The following is a 20,552-nucleotide window of genomic DNA, read 5'->3' on the forward strand; positions in this document are numbered from 1 at the left end:
GCAAACAATTGGGCAGCAGCCACCTGAGAAACAAAATCCATTTTGTGAACACAAACTTGTTAAAAAGACGAGGCAAACAATTGGGCAGCAGCCACATTACCGCCGCATCGAGGGGACTCACCGTGGAGTAGATGTGCGTTCAGTGTTATTCGCAGCTCAGAGAGCCGTGACCCTCTCGCTTCCTGGGTTTGGCAGACTGATTGAGGGACTACACTTCCGGATTTTATAGTCCCTCCCTCCTGCCGCCAGCAGGGGCAGCAGAGAGAATGGGGAATTTGTAAAAAAAAATATCTCTCTGATTTTTTATCGATGGGAAAAATCCTCCGGTCCCGGAAGGCGGAGCGTGGTTCTGGCGGTGTTCTCTCGGAAATCGCAGCACAGTGGGCCAAAAGCGGTCAAGATCAAGACTTTTAGTGATATACTAGACCAAGTGCAGTCCCGTTGGGTCTGTTCCCCCAACGTGCGGTTGTGGGGGGGGGAGGCGGCATGCAGCGTCACACACATTAGCTATCCCTCCCCCCCCCCCCACCCCCTGCACTCATGCTAATTACCCCCTTGATATTATATTAATATTATTAATTTGCTCCTTTTACCCCATAACCACCCTATCTACTGGCGCATAGCCCCCAACTTGCAGTCACATCTAGAGAGAGGGGAAGGGGGGGGGGGTAAGAGAGTGAGGGCAGAGAGAGAAGGGGCAGAGACAGGGAGAAAGAGACACACAGCGTGAGGGGCAAGAGGGATAGGGGGGTGGGGAGGAGGAGAAGAGGAGGCAGTGTGGGTGAGGGGGGAAAGGTGGGGAGGAGAGAGAGAGGGTGAGAGTGAATGGGAGAGAGAGGGCGTGCTGAGAGGGGGGTGAGGGGGAGAGGTGGGGAGCAGGGGGAGGGAGGGTGGAGGGAAGAGGGTAGGGGGTGTGGAGGGGAGGGGAGGGGGTTTAGGGGAGGGAGGGAGGGTGGGGGAGAGGATGGAGGGGAGAACAAGAGGAGAGAGAGAGAGGGGGAGGGGAGAGGAAAGGAGAGGGGGAGAGGAGAGGAGAGGAGAGGAGAGGGGGAGTGGAGAAGGGGAAGAGGAGAGGGGGAAGAGGAGGGGGGAGGAGAGGAGAGGGGGGGAGAGGAGAGGGGGGGTAGGTGAGGGTGGGTAGAGGAGAGGAGAGGGGTGTGGGAGAGGAGAGGGGTGTGGGAGAGAGACGAGAGAGAGGAGAGGGGGGGGGAGAGGAGGGGGGGAGAGGAGAGGGGGGGGGAGAGGAGGGAGAGAGAGGAGGGGAGAGTGAGAGAGAGAGAGAGAGAGAAAGAGAGAGGGATAGGGAGAGAGAGGTAGGGGGAGAGAGAGAGAGAGAGAGAGTGCCTTTTTACTTCAACCCAAACCCAAACAACCATTTGCAGGCAGTGCTTTTTTACTTCCAACTAACCATATATTCATTTTCAAACCACTTTATGGGTACTCACAGCTGTGGCGACATTTGTTTAGTGTCATTCAGAGCTCTGATTGAGGCACACCACTTGCAGAGACTGATTGAGGCACACCACTTGCAGAGACTGATTGAGGCACACCACTTCCTGGTTTTATAGTCCCTCCCCCTCCCTCCAGCAGGGGCAGCAGAGAGAATAGGGAATTTTGTAAAAGCATTAATATCTCTGTCATATTTCATCGATGGGAAAAATCCTCGGCACACATGCGGCGGAGGGAGGCTCTGAGCGAGGTGGCCAAAAACGACGCCCGTAGATGGCAGCGTTCTCTCGGAAATCGCAGCACAGATCGCCAAAACCGGTCAAGAACAGAGTTTTAGTAATATAGATATAGATAAAAGGAATGGACAAGCTAGATGCAGTAAAAATGTTCCCAATGTTGGGAGAGCCCAGAACCAGGGGCCAGTCTTAGAATAAAGGGGAAGCCATTTAAGACTGAGGTGAGAAAAAACTTTTTCACCCAGAGAGTAGTGAATTTGTGGAATTCCCTGCCACAAAGGACAGTGGAGGCCAAGTCACTGGGTGGATTTAAGAAAGAGTTAGATAGAGCTCTAGGGGCTAGTGGAATCAAGGGATATGGGGAGAAGGCAGGCACGGGTTATTGATTGGGGACGATCAGCCATGATCACAATGAATGGCGGTGCTGGCTCGAAGGACTGAATGGCCTCCTCCTGCACCTATTTTCTATGTTTCTATGTCCTACAGTTTCCCAAATAGTCAACACCAGTTAACGAAACAAAAACGCCAGGAGATTGCACAGCTGCAAGGCAAATACGGTTGTGGGTTTTTAACTTTCCCAATATAGACTGGGACTGTTATAGATGGGCTGTCATTTGTCATGTGTGGTGAGGAGTTTCTTCAGGCAATATGTATAGGACCCTATAACGGAGAGTGCAATGCTTCACCTACTCTGGGGGGATTAGCAGGGCAAATTACTGAAGTGTCAGTGGGTGAGCACAGTTCCATCAGCTTTAAAATACTTTTGATTAAGGACAGGGTGGGTCCACATGTGATGTTCTAAATTCAGGCAAGGCCAACATGGATGGTATTGGAAAGGAACTTGCAAAACTCACACAGATTCTGCCTGAGCGGTTGTAGTATGTTCGGTTTGTATTTTGTACAACCTCTGCCCGTGTGTACAGTACCCCCACACTTCACAGGGGACACCCCTGCTGCCTATCCTCCACCTCACTCTCAGCTCCTCACCCCCCCCCCCCCCCCCCCCCCCCCCCCCCCCCCCCCCCCCCCCCCCCACTGCCTGCCATCCTCTGATGCCGTTTTCCTTCAGTTCCTCCCAGCAGGCACGGTGTGTAGGCCCAGACGGGGAGAGTGCGACCTGCCCGAGTTCTGCACGGGAAGCTCCCAAGATTGCCCCAACAATCACTACATGAAAGATGGCTACACCTGCAGCAACGGGACTTTTTTCTGCAACCAGGGATTCTGCCAGTCTGCAGACAAGCAATGCCAGGAGATCTGGGGCAACGGTGAGTACAGGCTGCCGGCAGCCACCAGATGGCAGCACTGATCCCCTCCCCACACATGGCAGTGGCTTTGGACAATGTCAGCACCTGACTGGGTGGACATGCTGATCCTCAAAGCTCTCTCAATCTGCTGTGAGTCCTGATCTGCAGGAGTGGGGTGACCTATCCCCATCACTGGGTCAGCCCCAGCCTGGTGCAAGCTAGTTCAACATGAACATCCCACGGTCTAGGCATAGGCTCAGGGGCAACCGTGCATTTGCGGTTGCAGCTCCTAGACTGTGGTACAGCATCCCTCTTCCAATCAGAACTGCCCCCTCCATCGACTCTTTTAAGTCGAGACTTAGAACTCATCTTTACTCTCAAGCCTTCCTTGACATCCTCTGAGGGAGGGCTATATGTATGTATTTATGTATGTACTTAGTCTATGAACCACTGTTGTGTAACGTTAGTACCTCCACCAATGTAAAGCACTTTGGCCAATGAGAGTTGTTTTTTAAATGTGCTATAGAAATAAAAGTGACTTGACTTGGCTTGACAGAGAGAGCGGGTGAAGAATTTAAAGCAACTTGTGGGCATATGCCAGGAAAGGCAGTGGGGCCACAGGCTTATACCATGGGGGTGCGATCATGGGAGTGATGAGTGGCTGCTGGTTTCATTTCTCTCTGTCCTTCAGCCAGTCTGTCATCCCCTCCATTTCACATTTCCTGTCTTGTCACCTGCATCATGTTCTCCAACTGTCCGTCTCACTCCAGAAAAGAATGGAAGAAGGCTGATGAATGCTGCCAATGTCGGTGCAGCCTGCTTCTAGCTTTAGATCTGTACTCTTCCATGTTCTCTTTGACAGATGCCAAGTCCGCTGTGAAAATTTGCTATGAAGTTACAAATACGGTAGGATCCGAGTATGGGCATTGTGGTACGGACAATGATGGCAAATACGTCAAATGCAGTGCTGGGTATGTATGACACAGAATCCAGTTTTGTTTCCCTGCCTGCGGACACATGAAAAGTGACACGTGGGGTGACGGAGGAACTGAAGGAAATCCACATTAGGCAGTAAATGGTGTTGGATAGACTGATGGGAATGAAGGCTGATAAATCCCCAGGGCCTGATGGTCTGCATCCCAGGGTACTTAAGGAAGTGGCTCTAGAAATCGTGGATGCATTGGTGATAATTTTCCAATGTTCCATAGACTCAGGATCAGTTCCTGTGGATTGGAGGGTAGCTAATGTTATCCCACTTTTTAAGAAAGGCGTGAGAGAGAAAACGGGGAATTCTTGACCAGTTAACCTGACATCGGTGATGCGAAAGATGCTGGAGACAATTATAAAAGCTGAGATAGCCGCACATTTGGATAGCAGTAACAGGATCGGCCCGAGTCAGTATGGTTTTACAAAAGGGAAATCATGCTTGACTAATCTTCTGGAATTTTTTGAAGATGTAACTAGGAAAATGGACAAGGGAGAGCCAGTGGATGTAGTGTACCTGGACTTTCAGAAAGCCTTTGAGAAGGTCCCACATAGGAGATTAGTGGGCAAAATTAGGGCACATGGTATTGGGGGTAGAGTGCTGACATGGATAGAGAAGTGATTGGCAGACAGGAAACAAAGTGTAGGGATTAACGGGCCCCTTTCAGAATGGCAGGCAGTGACTAGTGGGGTACCGCAAGGCTCGGTGCTGGGACCGCAACTATTTACAATATACATCAATGATTTGGATGAAGGGATTCAAGGTAACATGAGCAAATTTGCAGATGACACAAAGCTGGGTGGCAGTGTGAACTGTGAGGAGGATGCTATGAGAATGCAGGGTGACTTGGACAGGTAGGGGGAGTGGGCAGATGCATGGCAGATGAAGTTTAAGGCGGACAAATGTGAGGTTATCCACTTTGGTGGCAAAAACAGGAAGGCTGATTACTATCTAAATGGCGTCAAGTTGGGAAAAGGGGAAGTATAACGGGATCTGGGGGTCCTTGTACATCAGTCTATGAAAGTAAGCATGCAGGTACAGCAGGCAGTGAAGAAATCGAATGGCATGTTGGCCTTTATTTTTTTTATTTTTTTTTATATTTTATTTTATTAGAAGTAAGTACAGTCATATGGCACCAAAGTGCCTAATATATATTTTCATAATACATTTTATGTACAACTTCTTTTTTTTTTTTGTTACACTGAAAAAAGATTAGAATAAGAAAAAGAAGTTAGATAGTAAAGGATAGAAAGATGTGAAATATATAGTGTGTGAAAAAAGAAAACGAGTAAATGAAGAAAGTTGAGAGAGAGAATAGAGAAAATAAAATAAAATAAAAAAGAAAAGGAGATCATTATTTATAATCTTGACCAACCCTCGTCCAGTCCTGAAACAGTTATTTTTTACAATTGTGTTGCACCATGATTCCAAAAAAACGACGAATGGAGACCAACTCGTTATGAATTGGTCTGATTTATCCATTAGGAGGAATCGCATTTCCTCAAGATGAGCGGTGTCCAACATACTTGCAATCCACATTTTAAGCGTTGGTATTGATGTACCCTTCCAAAATTTAAGAATTAATTTTTTTGCTATTATTAAACCATAGTTAAGGAATAGATTTTGAGATGTGTTCAATTTATTCCCATCTTCCATTACGCCAAATATAATCATTTCAGTATTAGGTTCCATTCTTGTCTTGAATAATTTTGTAAATATTTCAAAAATATCATTCCAAAATCTATAAAGTTTTATGCAGGAAACTAAGGAGTGTGTTATAGTTGCCTTTTGGGCTAGACATTTATCACAAGTGGCGGATATATTTGGATAAAATTTGTTCAATCTTGTTTTTGAATAATATAATCTATGTACAATTTTAAATTGAATTAGATTATGTCTTACATTAATTGAACATTTGTGAATATATATCAGGTATTTTTCCCATTTAACCTTCGTAATTTTTATCATTAGTTCCCGTTCCCACTCTTCTCTAAGTACCTCTGTCGATGGTAGGTCTATATTTAGAATACTATTATATAAATATGATATTAATTTTTGTGAGTCAGCTTCAATATTCATTGCTTCTTCCAATAAGTCAGGAGTTACTTTTTGATATCCTTGTATATATTTTTTCACGAAATCGCAAATCTGAAGATATTTAAAATATTGGTTGTTTTTCAATTTAAATTTTAATTGTAGTTGTTGGAATGATAGTAAGTTTCCCATTTCGTACATATCCCCGATCCTTCTAATTCCGAGACTTTCCCATTGGTTATATGTCTTATCAATAAGAGATGGTTTAAATAAAGGGTTATTCGCTATTGGCATTAACAGTGATAGATTTCTTAATTTTAAAGATAATTTTATTTGTTTCCAAATTCTTATTGTACCATATATAATTGGGTTCTTCTTACATATTGTGTTATTCAGTTTTTTTGGGGAGAAGAGGATCGTTCCTATATTACAAGGATGGCAATCCTCCTTCTCCATTTTTATCCATTCTGTCTGTTGGGTAGAACTATCCAACCAATAAATCATATTCTTAATATGCACTGCCCAGTAATAATACATAAAATTCGGAAGTGAAAGTCCCCCGACCTCTTTTGGTTTACATAAGTGTTTTTTTGTGATTCTATGTGATCTATAATCCCAAATATAATTAGTAATATTAGTCTAATTTAAAAAAAAAATATTTTGGTATATATACCGGTATAGATTGAAATAGGTATAGTAATTGTGGTAGGAAGATCATTTTTATTGCATTTATTCTACCTAATAATGATAAGGGAAGTGTTTTCCAAAATTTAATCAACGTATTAAGTTTATTTAATAAAGGCATGAAATTAGCATTGAATAATGCTTTATATTTTCTAGTAATCTGAATACCCAAATATTTAAATTTTTCTGTTGCGATTTTAAAGGGGAACTTCAGTAAGTGTGTAGGTTCTTGAGGTTTTAATGTCATGATTTCACTTTTATTCCAGTTTATTCTATATCCAGAAAAAGACCCAAATTCCTCTATTAAGTTTAATAAATTTGGTATGCTCGTTTGTGACTTTGTAATATATAAAAGTATATCGTCTGCATATAATGAGATTTTATTCTTTGAGTCCCTGGTATTATAGCCCTGAATATTCGGATGAATTCTTATACTTTCAGCCAGGGGTTCTGTCATAAGGGCAAATAGCAGGGGTGATAGTGCACATCCCTGCCTATTACCCCTTGATAGTTGAAATTTTTGAGATAACATGTTATTAGTTAAAATTCTTGCCATCGGTTTATCATATAATAATTTTACCCATGTTATAAAATTCTCTCCCATATTAAATTTTTATAGTACTTTATATAAGTATTGCCACTCTACCTGATCAAATGCTTTCTCTGCATCCAAAGAAATAATTGATATATCTTCTTCCTCTACTTTATGCGAGTACATTATATTAAACAGGCGTCTCAGATTATTAAATGAGTATCTTTTAGGTAGAAACCCCATTTGATCAGGGTTTATCAATTTACTAATATATTTGCTTAATCTTCTTGCTAAAATCTTTGCTAAAACTTTCTGATCTGTATTTAAAAGTGATATAGCTCTGTACGAGCCCGGCTCTTCTAAATCTTTATCTTTTTTTGGAATAAGCGTAATAGTTGATTCTGTTAGTGTTTCAGGTAGTTTGTTTTCTTTAAAAGCATGGGAGTATAAATTAAATAAATAAGGGGTTGTTATCTCCTGAAATTTTTTATAAAATTCATTATTAAAACCATCTGGTCCCGGTGTCTTACCATTTTTCAGCGATTTTATTGTTTCACCTATTTCTTTGATTGTAATTTGAGCTCCTAATTCCTCTTGTTCCAAAAGGTCCAGTATTGGAAGATTACAATTATCTAGAAATTTTTTTATTTTACTATCTTCTATTTTAATTTTAGATGTATATAAGTTTTGGTAAAATTGGGCAAATCTATTATTAATATCTTTAGGTAGTATTAGTAATTCACCTTTCTCTGATTTAATTTTGGTTATAGTATTTTCCTTTTCTTGTTTTTTCAATTGGCGAGCTAAAAGCTTATGTGGTTTGTCACCAAACTCAAAATGTTCCTGTTTTGTAATTTGGAATAGTCTTATTACTCTTGCCGATAAAATTCGATCAAGTTTAAATTTCAGTAATATTATCTTATTGTGTTTATCTGTCGTGGAATCTTTGGCATTATCCAACTCTAACTGTCTGATTTCTTGTTCTAACAACAATTGTTCTGTCTTATTCTTTTTATTTTGAAAACTTTGATATGAAATTATAATTCCTCTCATAAATGCCTTAAAAGTTTCCCATAATAAAGAAGGCAAAGTACCTGGTATATCATTTGTATCGAAAAAAAGTTCCATTTGTTGTTTTAAATATTGATAGCCTTGCATGTCATTTAAAATATGTGTATTAAACCTCCAAAAAATTTTTTTACCCGGCATTCCCTCAAATTTTACTGAAAATGTCAACGGGGAGTGATCTGAGATACTACTAATGTGGTATGTTGGGTTGTTTGTATATGGCATTAATTTCATATCCACTAAAAAATAATCAATTCTTGAATAAGTTTTATGCACCGAAGAGTAAAATGAGTATTCCATCTATTATATTAGTGTTTTTTATATATGTATTTAGAAGTTCGCTAGTTTTAGATTTTAAATTACTCTTCTTTTGTTTTGCTGATTTATCTAGATATGAATCTAAAACACAGTTAAAGTCCCCCCCTATTATCACATTTTGGTAATTAAACTCTGATATTATGTCAATCATTTTATCAAAAAATTGGGGGTTATCAAAATTCGGAGCATAAATATTTATCAAAGTTAGTGGGGTTGCATAAATTTCACCCGAAACTATAATATATCTTCCCTCTTTATCTGATATGGTATTCTTTCATTTAAAAGGAATACCTTTCCTAATAAGAATAGCTGTACCCCTAGATTTAGAAGTAAATGAGTAGTAGTATGTTTGGCCTATCCAATTCGCCTTTAATCTTATTTGTGTTTGTTGTTTCATGTGTGTCTCCTGCAAAAACATTATGTCGCTTTTCAACGATTTTAGTTGGGCAAAAATTTTACCCCTCTTAATTGGTTCGTTGGCACCCCTTATATTCCAACTACAAAATGTAATTCCTCCATTCTTTATTTGTCTATCGTCTTGCATTGTAAATCAAGGTAATATTCCTGAATCATATGGTGCAAACAAATACCTCAGAATTTTAGGACTTGGGTGGTCATCCCGGTTTATTAGATTTATATTGCATCTCCTTCTTGTAAAGTGCCTTAGAAAAAGAAAAAAAGAATGTGATACACAATTACTTTCAAAAAAATTAAACAGATAAAAATCTTGATTGTGCTTTAAAAAAAAAGGTGCTATTAAGGTATCTAAGGGAAGATACCTTAAGGACGAATAGCCATCAACGATGGCAAAAAATGTATAGACCTCCGTGATGTTGTTATACATTGAGCTCCTCCCCCTTGGAGAATCCTCATAAAAAGTTACATACCGTTTCATATTTTGTTTTTTCTTATATGAGTTTATCAAACCAGCGCTAGTGACAGCCGAGAGAAAAAAGAGACATAAGGAATAAAAAAACAAAACAAATATAGAACACAACATATACACGATTATATAAGTATATATGTCCCTCTAATTTATCCAATCTTAATCTAATCTAAACTTTCCCATATATATCCACCCAGGATTCTTACATAATATCCCATTCTATAACTACCATACATCATACAAGCTGGTACCAAAGGGTTAACTACCGTACAAGCAGGTGCCAAGGGGTTAAACTTTGAGCTTTTCATCCAAGGTTGAATATAACCAAGCTCTCTGAATAACACATTCCAACGAGATAAGCTTTATAATTGTCTGGGTAGCTCGGCCATTTTAATCAGTTCAAAACTCTGTAAAAAGTTCAATCTTCTTCCTTGTCGGCAGCTTGCCCCGATGTTTTCTTAACGATATCCTCTGCATACTTTAAAGCTTTTCCAGGATCTGCAAATGAGCGTTCAACGCCGTTATAAGATATCTTCATTTTTCCGGGAAAGTAAATTCCATATCTTACTCCCGGGACTTCCCTCAAAGTGTGTCTTGCCGGTGTAAACAATCTCATTTTCTGGACTACCTCAGGAGAGTAATCGCGAAATATTCGCACATTATCCCCATGGTATGTCAGCTTCTTCCCATAAGTGATCTTTTTCAATATAAATTCCACTGAAGAGATGTCACGGAATTTCACAATTATCTGTCTTGAATAATTTGTTCCTCTTCCAACTCGTTTAGCGACGTCTATTCTTGGTTCTTCTGACAATTCAAAGACATCTTTGAGTAAGTCAGTAACGAAAGTACATGTTTGAGATTCATGTCCCTCTCGTCCTTCCTTTACTCCGAGAATCCTCAGGTTATATCTCCGAGTTCTTGATTCCAGGTCCAGACATTTATCAGTCATTCTTCCAAGTTTTTCCTCTTCAGTTTTCTGTGATTGTTTCAAATTCTTTATTTCCGAGACAATCTCTTTTATCTCATTCTCCATCTCTTCCATTATCTCATCCAGCTTTCCGATATCATCCTTTACACCTTTAAATTTCTTGTTGTAATCATTTTCAATTCTGACACACTCTGATTTTAATCTCTTATCAAATTCCTTATACTGCTTTTTGAGTTATTTTAACTCACTGCAAGTATTATCAATTTTTTGAGAAATTCTCTCCATGCTAGTCTCCATACTCTGCTTATTACTCTCCATGCTAGTCTCCATACTCTGCTTGTAACTCTCCATGGTAATCTCCATACTCTGCTTGTTACTCTCCATCTTCTCCAGTGTCATGTTAATTGTAGCAGTTATATCTAAACGCATTTGCTTCACCTCTTTCTCCTTCTTGTCTCCTTTTGTTGCCATTTCAAGCAGAGACCCTTGGCTGTAAGAATCTTCTTCTTCTGAACCTTCTTCTGTCGTTTGCAGAGTATCCAATACTTCCTCGAGCTGAAGGCTGATAGTATTTTTCTCTGGCGCCCTTGAACGATTATCTCTGCTCATTTAAACTCATTTAAACACCCGATTTCACCATTAATCTCCTCGATTTTCACGTCACCTTCTGATGATATCACCCTTACACAACACCAGGCGACTTCGGTGAGTTTTTTTTAAAATCGGTGCTGACTTAAAACGGCTTTTACAATTTTTTTACGGGGGAGAAGGTCAATGCCGCGCGTTAATTCTCCATGACGCCGCCGGAAGTCCATGTTGGCCTTTAGCCACACCTGGAGTATTGTTTGCAGTTTTGGTCCCGTAATTTAAGAAAGGACATTCTTGCTATTGAGGGAGTGCATCGTAGGTTTACAAGGTTAATTCCCGGGATGGCAGAACTGTCATATTCTGAGAGAATGGAGCAGCTGGGCTTGTACACTCTCGACTTTAGAAGGATGAGAGGGTTTCTCATTGAAACGCATAAGATTGTTAAGGGCTTGGACACGCTAGAGGCAGGAAACATGTTCCCGATGTTGGGGGAGTCCTGAACCAGGGGCCACAGTTTAAGAATAAGGAGTAAGCCATTTAGAACGGAGACGAGGAAACACTTTTTCACACAGAGAGTGGTGAGTCTGTGGAAATCTCTGCCTCAGAGGGTGGTGGAGGCAGGTTCTCTGGATGTTTTCAAGAGAGAGCTAGATAGGGCTCTTAAAAATAGCGGAGTCAGGGGATATGGGGAGAAGGCAGGAACGGGGTACTGATTGTGGATGATCTACTCCTGCACCTATTGTCTATTGTCTAACAGTCATTTCTATATTTTGTTTTCAAATAAAACTGGAAAATTATTTTATCAATCCATCATAATTTATCCACGAATAAGTCCACCCTGCACACTAGGCATACTGGACTTGTTCCATGTGGCCCATATTTATCTCAACCCTTCCTATCCATGTATCCGTCCAAATGCCTTTTAAATATTAGTGTTAGGCCGTGGGCCGAGCATCGAAAGAAAATGTGTCTAGAATTTAACTTTCGTGACGCGTCTGGTATCTACTTGAAATTTGTTAGATAAAATATAATTGAGAAGGAATTCATAACTCGTCAGTGTCAAAATTTGCACATTAATTAATTAAGCTAATTAGAAAATTAAATCGAAAAAGTAACAGCGCCATTTAGTGCTTAATTCTCATATTACTTTATGGGGAGCCTAATTCCGTGCAGAGGTCTATTTAAACCATATATAATATACCAATTTTATATTATACCAATTATCTCTATATTACTAAAAGTCTGATCTTGACCGCTTTTGTCTCGCTGTGGTGTGATTTCCGAGAGAACGCCGCCACGTACGGCCGTCATTTTTGCTACCTCGCTCAGAGCCCCCCTCCGCCTTCCTGGACCAGAGGATTTTTCCCATCGATTAAAAATCAGAGAGATATTAATGTTTTTAAATAACTTGCCATTCTCTCTGCTGTCCCTGCTGGAGGGAGGGGGAGGGACTATAAAACCAGGAAGTGGTGTGCCTCACTCAGTCTCTGCAAGATGGAGGAAGCCAGAGGGTCATGTTTCTCTGAGCTCTGAATAACACTGAACACATGTTCCCTCAACTTTGAGTGCCCTTAATGTGGTTTGAAAATGAAATATGGTTGGTTTGAAGTAAAAAGGCACTGCCTGCAAATGGTTGCTTAGGGCGGTTCGGTTGAAGTAATAAGGCACTGCCTGCAAATGGTTGCTTGGGGGGCGGTTGGGTTGAAGTGAAAAGGCACTGCCTGCAAATGGTTGTTTGTCAAAAGTTGACAACTTCCTGTTTGCACTATATTGATTTTCATTTTATGTCTTGATGACATTAAATCCTGGATGGCCCTAAACTTTTTAAATTTTAATGAAAATAAAACAGAAGTGATAATGTTTGGTCCCAATGGCTCCCGTGAACCTCCCCCTGTTGACTTGGGTCCCTTGGCACTGTATGTGAAGCCAACAGTTTTAAACTTGGGTTTTAAAATGGACAGTGATTTTAAATTAGATCGTCAAATAGGCGCGGTAGTTAAGTCCAGCTTCTTTCATTTAAGGCAGCTGGTAAAGGTGAAGCCCATTCTTGAACGGCAGCATTTTGAAACAGTGATCCATGCCTTAATTACATCTCGGCTGGATTACTGTAACGCACTTTATTTTGGAGTTTGCCAATCTTCCCTTGCACGTCTCCAGTTGGTTCAGAATGCTGCTGCTCGCCTTTTAACTGGAACACGTAAGAGGGAGCACATAACGCCTATTCTGGCCTCCCTCCACTGGCTCCCGGTGTACTTTAGAGTTCATTTTCAGTTTCTTTTATTTGTTTTTAAATCTTTAAATGGTCTCGCCCCGCCTTACCTCTCTGAGCTGCTTCATCCCTACGCTCCTGCTCGGTGCCTCAGGTCAGCTGATCAGCTGCTCCTGGAGGTACCGAGGTCTAAGCGGAAGCTCAGAGGGATAGAGCCTTCTCTGTTGCTGCTCCGACATCATGGAACACTCTACCTTTGCACATTAGACAGGCCCCTTCACTGTCCATTTTCAAAACTAGTCTTAAAACCCTTTTCTATTCCTTGGCTTTCGACCCTGCATGAGACTTTGCTCCTGTTTTAGTGTTTCTATTGTTTTTACTGTCTTTTAATGTTTTTATTGTTTTGTTTTATGTTTATGATTAGTCATGTACAGCACTTTGTTGCAACAGTCGTTGTTTTTAAAGTGCTCTATAAATAAATTTAAAATTAAAAAAAAATAAATAAAACGCTACCATTCACGGCTGTGATTTTTGGCCATCTTACTCAGTCCCCCTCCGCTCATCAGGTGCAGAGGATTCTTCCCATAAATGAAAAACAAAAGTGTTTTAGTGTTTAAAAAATGTTGAGAATATCTCTCCTGTCAATCACGCTATGAAGGCCACACCTTTTCCGTGGGAGGGGGAGGGATTATAAAATCCGGAAGTGTAGGTGTGGCTCAGTCTCTGCATGATGGGGGATGGAGAGGTCACGACTCTGTCTGAGCTGTGAATCAACTGAACACACTGAATGTCTACTGAACTGTGAAAGTGGTATTTTGTGTGGCTTTATGGTGGTTTCACCCTGTTGAAATAGTATGAAACTGCATTTGAATGTGGTGGCCTTGCACCCTGCATGAATTGGTATGAAACTGCATTTGAATGTGGTGTCGTTGCTCTGCATGAAATGGTATGAAACTACATTTGACTTTGGTGGCCTTGCACCCTCCTTGAAATGGTATGAAACTGCAATTGAATTTGGTGGCCTTGCACCCTGCTTGAAGTGGTTGGAAACTGCACTTGAATTCGATGGCCTTGCACCATGCTTGAAGTGGTAGGAAATTGAACCTGAATGAGCTGCCACCCGAAGAATCCATTTGGCCCACAATGTCCATACAAGCCCTGTGGAGACCATTATCAATATTACTAAAAGTTTGATCTTAACCGCTTTTGGCCCATTGTGCTGCGATTTCCGAGAGAACGCCGCCACCTAGGGCTGTCACTTTTGGCCACCTCGCTCAGAGCCACCCTCCGCCTTTCGGGACTGGAGGATTTTTCCCATTGATAAAAAATCAGAGAGATATTAATGTTTTTAAAAACTTCGCCATTCTCTCCTGCTGCCCCCGCTGGCGGCAGGGGGGAGGGACTATAAAACCCGGAAGTGTAGTCCCTCAATCAGTCTCTGCCAGACCCAGGAAGCGAGAGGGTCACGGCTCTCTGAGCTGCGAATAACACTGAACGCACATCTACTCCACGGTGAGTCCCCTTGATGCGGCTGTAATGTGGCTGCTGCCCAATTGTTTGCCTTGCCTTTTTAACAACTTTGTGTTCACAAAATAAATTTTGGTTGTCGGGTGGCTGCTGCCCAATTGTTTGCCTCGCCTTTTAAACAAAGTTTGTGTTCACATAATGAATTTTGGCTGTCGGGGGCTGCTGCCCAATTGTTTGCTTTGGCTTGGCTTTTAAAATCGTTTCCACAGTTGGCTGCCAGCCCAAGAATTCATTCGGCCCGCAATATCTATACTAGCCCTCTGGAAACCAGTACCTTCGGCCCGCAACACCCATACAAGCGCAACAGAAATCCCCCCCCCCCCCCCCACTGGCGATCAATATTGGAAATGGTGGAGAGGAGACACCTGCAGCACCCCCATAGCGCCAGCTCCGACTGTCCGCCCGCTCGCTCGCTGCAACACTGGCCGGCCGACAGCCCGACCGACCTCTCACAGCACCCGCCGGCCACCCGACCGACCCTTCACAGCACCCACCGGCCAGCCGACAGCCCGACCGACTGACTGACCCCCTCTCTTGCCGCCTGCTGCTCAGCTCGGCTCAGGGCCACCTTCAGCACCCCCATAGCGCCGGCTCCGTCACCGAAGTCCTCAGAAAAAAAAGTCGCCTGCGGGCTGGATGTTTTCGGGTTACGGGCAGGATCTGGCCCGTGGGCCATAGGTTGCCGACCCCTGCCCTAACCCTAACCCTCTTCCACTGAGAGGAAAATGCCTAACCCTAACCCTGACCCTGACCCTAACCCTAATCCTAACCCTAGCTCTACATTTTTATTTATAATTTCTATTTCAGTTCCTAACATCATAACTTTACGAAGATGAATCAGTTGTAAATCAGCTATGGCCAATATACAGAAGGGTTCTGACCCAAAACATCACATATCCATAGTCAGAGTGGTACAGTGTGGAAACAGGCTCTTCGGCCCAACTCGCCCACACCGCCCAACAATGTCCCAGCTACACTAGTCCCACTTGCCTGCGCTTGGCCCATATCCCTCCAAACCTGTCCTATCCATGTACCTGTCTAACTGTTTTTTTTAAATGATGGGATTGTCCCAGCCTCAACTACCTCCTCTGACAGCTTGTTCCATACACCCACCACCCTTTGTGTGAAAAAGATACCCCTCGGATTCCTATTAAATTTTTTAAACTACACCTTGAACCTATGTCCTCTGGTCCTCGATTCCCCTACTCTGAGCAAGAGTCTGTGTTATCTATTCCTTTCATGATTTTGTACACCTCTATAAGACCCCCCTCATCCTCCTGCACTCCATTGAATAGAGGCCCAGCCTACTCAACCTCTCCCTATAGTCCTGGCAACATCCTCGTAAATCTTTTCTGAACCCTTTCAAGCTTGACAATATCTTTTCGATAATATGGTGCCCAGAACTGAACACAATATTCTAAATGCGGTCTCACCAACGTCTTGTACAACTGCAACATGACCTCCCAACTTCTATACTCAATACTCTGACTGTTGAAGGCCAAAATGCCAAAAGCCTTTGTGACGACCTTATCTACCTTCAAGGAACCATGCACCTGTACTCCTAGATCCCTCTGCTCTACAATACTCCCCAGAGGCCTACCATTTACTGTGTAGGTCCTGCCCATGTTCGACGTCCCAAAATGCAACACCTCACACTTCTCTGTATTAAATACCATGAATCATTCCTCCGCCCACCTGGCCAATCGATCCAGATCCTGTTGCAAACTTTCACAACCATCTTCACTATCTGCAAAACCACTAACTTTTGTATCATCAGCAAACTTGCTAATCTTGCCCTGTATATTCTCATCCAAATCATTGATGTGGATAACAAACAGTAACGGGCCCAGCACCGAACCCTGAGGCACAACACTAGTCACAGGCCTCCAGTCCGAGAAGCAACCTTCCACCATCACCCTCTGCTTCCTTCCATGGAGCCAATTTGCTATCCATTCAGATATCTCTCCTTGGATCCCATGCGATCTAACCTTCTAGAGCAGCCTACCATGCGGCACCTTGTCGAACGCCTTACTGAAGTCCATGTACACAACATCTACAGCTCTGCCCTCATCAATCTTATGGTAACGTCTTCAAAAAACTCAATCAGATTTGTGAGACACGACCTCCCGCGTACAAAACCATGCTGACTGTCCCTTATCACTTGCCCATCCAAATGCCTGCATATCCTATTCCTCATAATCTACTCTCCAGTAATTTACCAACTACAGATGTTAAGCTCACCGGCCTATAGATCCCAGCATTTTCCCTGCAGCCCTTCTTGAAAAGAGGCACAACATTTTCCACCCTCGTCATTCGGCACCTCTCCTGTATTTAAGGACATAGATAGATACATAGAAAATAGGTGCAGGAGTAGGCAATTCGGCCCTTCGAGCCTTCAATATGATTATGGCTGATTATCCAACTCAGTATCCCGTACCTGCCTTCTCTCCATACCCCCTGATCCCTTTTGCCACAAGGGCCACATCTATAGTGGCTTGCAAAAGTATTCATACCCCTTGAACTTTTCCACATTTTGTCACGTTACAACCACAAACATAAATGTATTTTATTGGGATTTTATGTGATAGACCAACACAAAGTGGCGCATAATTGTGAAGTGGAAGGAAAATGATACATGGTTTTCAAATTTTTTAACAAATAAAAAACTGAAAAGTGTGGCGTGCAAAAGTATTCAGCCCCCTTTACTCTGATACCCCTAAATAAAATCCAGTGCAACCAATTGCCTTCAGAAGTCACCTAATTAGTAAATAGAGTCCACTTGTGTGTAATCTAATCTCAGTATAAATACAGCTGTTCTGTGAAGGCCTTAGAGGTTTGTTAGAGAACATTAGTGAACAAACAGCATCATGAAGCCCAAGGAACACACAGACAGGTCAGGGATAAAGTTGTGGAGAAGTTTAAAGCAGGGTTAGGTTATAAAAAATATCCCAAGCTTTGAACATCTCACGGAGCACTGTTCAATCCATCATCCGAAAATGGAAAGAGTATGGCACAACTGCAAACCTACCAAGACATGGCCGTCCACATAAACTGACAGGCCGGGCAAGGAGAGCATTGATCAGAGAAGCAGCCAAGAGGCCCATGGTAACTCTAGAAGAGCTACAGAGATCCACAGCTCAGGTGGGAGAATCTGTCCACAGGACAACTATTAGTCGTGCACTCCACAAATCGGGCCCTTATGAAGGAGTGGCAAGAAGAAAGCCATTGTTGAAAAAAAGCCATAAGAAGTCCCGTTTGCAGTTTGCCACAAGCCATGTGGGGGACACAGCAAACATGTGGAGGAAAGTGCTCTGGTCAGATGAGACCAAAATTGAAGTTTTTGGCCTAAATGCAAAATGCTATGTGTGGCGGAAAACTAACACTACACATCACCCTGAACACACTATCCCCACTGTGAAACATGGTGGTGGCAGCATCATGCTTTTCTTCAGCAGGGACAGGGAAGCTGGTCAGAGTTGATGGGAAGATGGATGGAGCCAAATACAGGGCAATCTTGGAAGAAAACCTGTTAAAGTCTGCAAAAGACTTGAGACTGGGGTGGAGGTTCTCCTTCCAGCAGGACAACGACGCTAAACATACAGCCAGAGCTACAATGGAATGGTTTAGACCAAAGCATATTCATGTGTTAGAATGGCCCAGTCAAAGTCCAGACCTAAATCCAATTGAGAATCTCTAGCAAGACTTGAAAATTGCTGTTCACAGACGCTCTCCATCCAATCTGACTGAGCTTGAGCTATTTTGCAAAGAAGAATGGGCAAAAATTTCAGTCTCTAGATGTGCAAAGCTGATAGAGACATACCCCAAAAGACTTGCAGCTGTAATTGCAGTGAAAGGTGGTTCTACAAAGTATTGACTCAGGGGGCTGAATACTTTTGCACGCCACACTTTTCAGTTTTTTATTTGTAAAAAAATTTGAAAACCATGTATCATTTTCCTTCCACTTCACAATTATGCACGACTTTGTTTTAATCTATCACATAAAATCCCAATAAAAAACATTTACGTTTGTGGTCGTAACGTGACAAAATGTGGAAATGTTCAAGGGGTATGAATACTTTTGCAAGCCACTGTAACTCCCTCTTAAATATAGCCAATGAACTGGCCTCAACTACCTTCTGTGGCAGAGAGTTCCAGAGATTCACCAGTCTCTGTGTGAAAAATGTTTTCTCATCTCGGTCTTAAAGGATTTCCCCTCTATCCTTAAGCTGTGACCTCTTGTCCTGGACTTCCCCAACATCGGGAACAATCTTCCTGCATCTAGCCTGTCCAACCCCTTAAGAATTTTGTAAGTTTCTATAAGATCCCCCCTCAATCTCCTAAATTCTAGCGAGTACAAGCCAAGTCTATCCAGTCTTTCTTCATATGAAAGTCCTGACATCCCAGGAATCAGTCTGGTAAACCTTCTCTGTACTCCCTCTATGGAAATAATGTCCTTCCTCAGATTTGGAGACCAAAACTGTACGCAATACTCCAGGTGTGGTCTCACCAAGACCCTGTACAACTGCAGTAGAACCTCCCTGCTCCTATACTCAAATCATTTTGCTATGAATGCTAACATACCATTCACTTTGTTCACTGCCTGCTGCACCTGCATGCCTACTTTCAATGACTGGTGTACCATGACACCCAGGTCTCGTTGCATCTCCTCTTTCCCTAATCGGCCACCATTTAGATGATAGTCTGCTTTCCTGTTTTTGCACCAATGTGGATAACCTCACATTTATCCACATTATACTGCATCTGCCATACATTTGCCCACTCACTCAGCCTATCCAAGTCACCTTGCAGCCTCCTAGCATCCTCCTCACAGCTAACACTGCCCCCCAGCTTAGTGTCATCCACAAACTTGGAGATGTTGCATTCAATTCCCTCGTCCAAATCATTAATATATATTGTAAATAGCTGGGGTCCCAGCACTGAGCCTTGCGGTACCCCACTAGTCACTGCCTGCCATTATGAAAAGGACCCGTTTACTACTACTCTTTGCTTCCTGTTTGCCAGCCATGTTCTCTATCCACGTCAATACTGAACCCCCAATACCGTGTGCTTTAAGTTTGTATACTAATCTCTTATGTGGGACCTTGTCAAAAGCCTTCTGAAAGTCCAGATATAACACATCCACTGGTTCTCCCTTATCCACTCTACTAGTTACATCCTCGAAAAATTCTATAAGATTCGTCAGACATGATTTATCTTTCGTAAATCCATGCTGACTTTGTCCAATGATTTCACCACTTTCCAAATGTTCTGCTATCCCATCTTTAATAACTGACTCATAAATTTCAACCAGGGCTCCCGCTATTTCCTCTCTAGTTTCCCGCAATGTCCTTGGATATATCTGATCAGGCCCTGGAGGTTCGTCTACCTTCAAACACGACAGTACCTTCAGTACTTCCTCGACGGTAACCCTGACTGCTCTCAAGGCACTTCCAGTAACTGCTCCAATTTCCTCTGTTCTACTGTCTTTCTCCTCGGTAAATACAGCAGAGAAATACTCATTGAGGACCTTGCCCATCTCCTGTGGCTCCACATAGAGGTGACCGCGTTTATTCCTGAGAGGTCCCACTCTATCTCCAGTTATCCTTTTCCCCCTTATGTACCCACCAGAGCAATCTCCTGGCCCCCTTTTGCCCTTCTGATTTCCTTTTTTAGTTTACTCCTTAGCTCCTGAAACTCCTTCAGGGAATGCATGATCCCAGCTGCCTATACCTGTCCCATGCATCCTTCTTGTTTTTGACTAACGTCTCAATTTCCCTCGTCAGCCAAGCTTCCTTCCATTTGCCTGCTTTGCCCTTCACTCTAACGGGGACGTACAGATCCTGAGCTCTCTTCAGTACACT

At 42.6% G+C, this 20,552-nt stretch overlaps 1 protein-coding gene across 1 annotated transcript in view; it reads left to right on the forward strand.

Moving 5' to 3' along the window:
• Nucleotides 1–20,552, forward strand: part of LOC116989093 (disintegrin and metalloproteinase domain-containing protein 12-like) — a 66,801-nt gene that overhangs the window by 38,668 nt on the left and 7,581 nt on the right. The window contains exons 9-10 of the mRNA XM_033046303.1: nucleotides 2,755–2,950; nucleotides 3,792–3,900. Of these exons, the coding sequence (XP_032902194.1) occupies nucleotides 2,755–2,950; nucleotides 3,792–3,900 (305 nt within the window). The remainder of the gene's footprint in view (nucleotides 1–2,754; nucleotides 2,951–3,791; nucleotides 3,901–20,552) is intronic.

The sequence above is a fragment of the Amblyraja radiata genome, chromosome 1, assembly GCF_010909765.2.
Source record: "Amblyraja radiata isolate CabotCenter1 chromosome 1, sAmbRad1.1.pri, whole genome shotgun sequence".
Lineage (NCBI taxonomy): Eukaryota > Metazoa > Chordata > Chondrichthyes > Rajiformes > Rajidae > Amblyraja > Amblyraja radiata.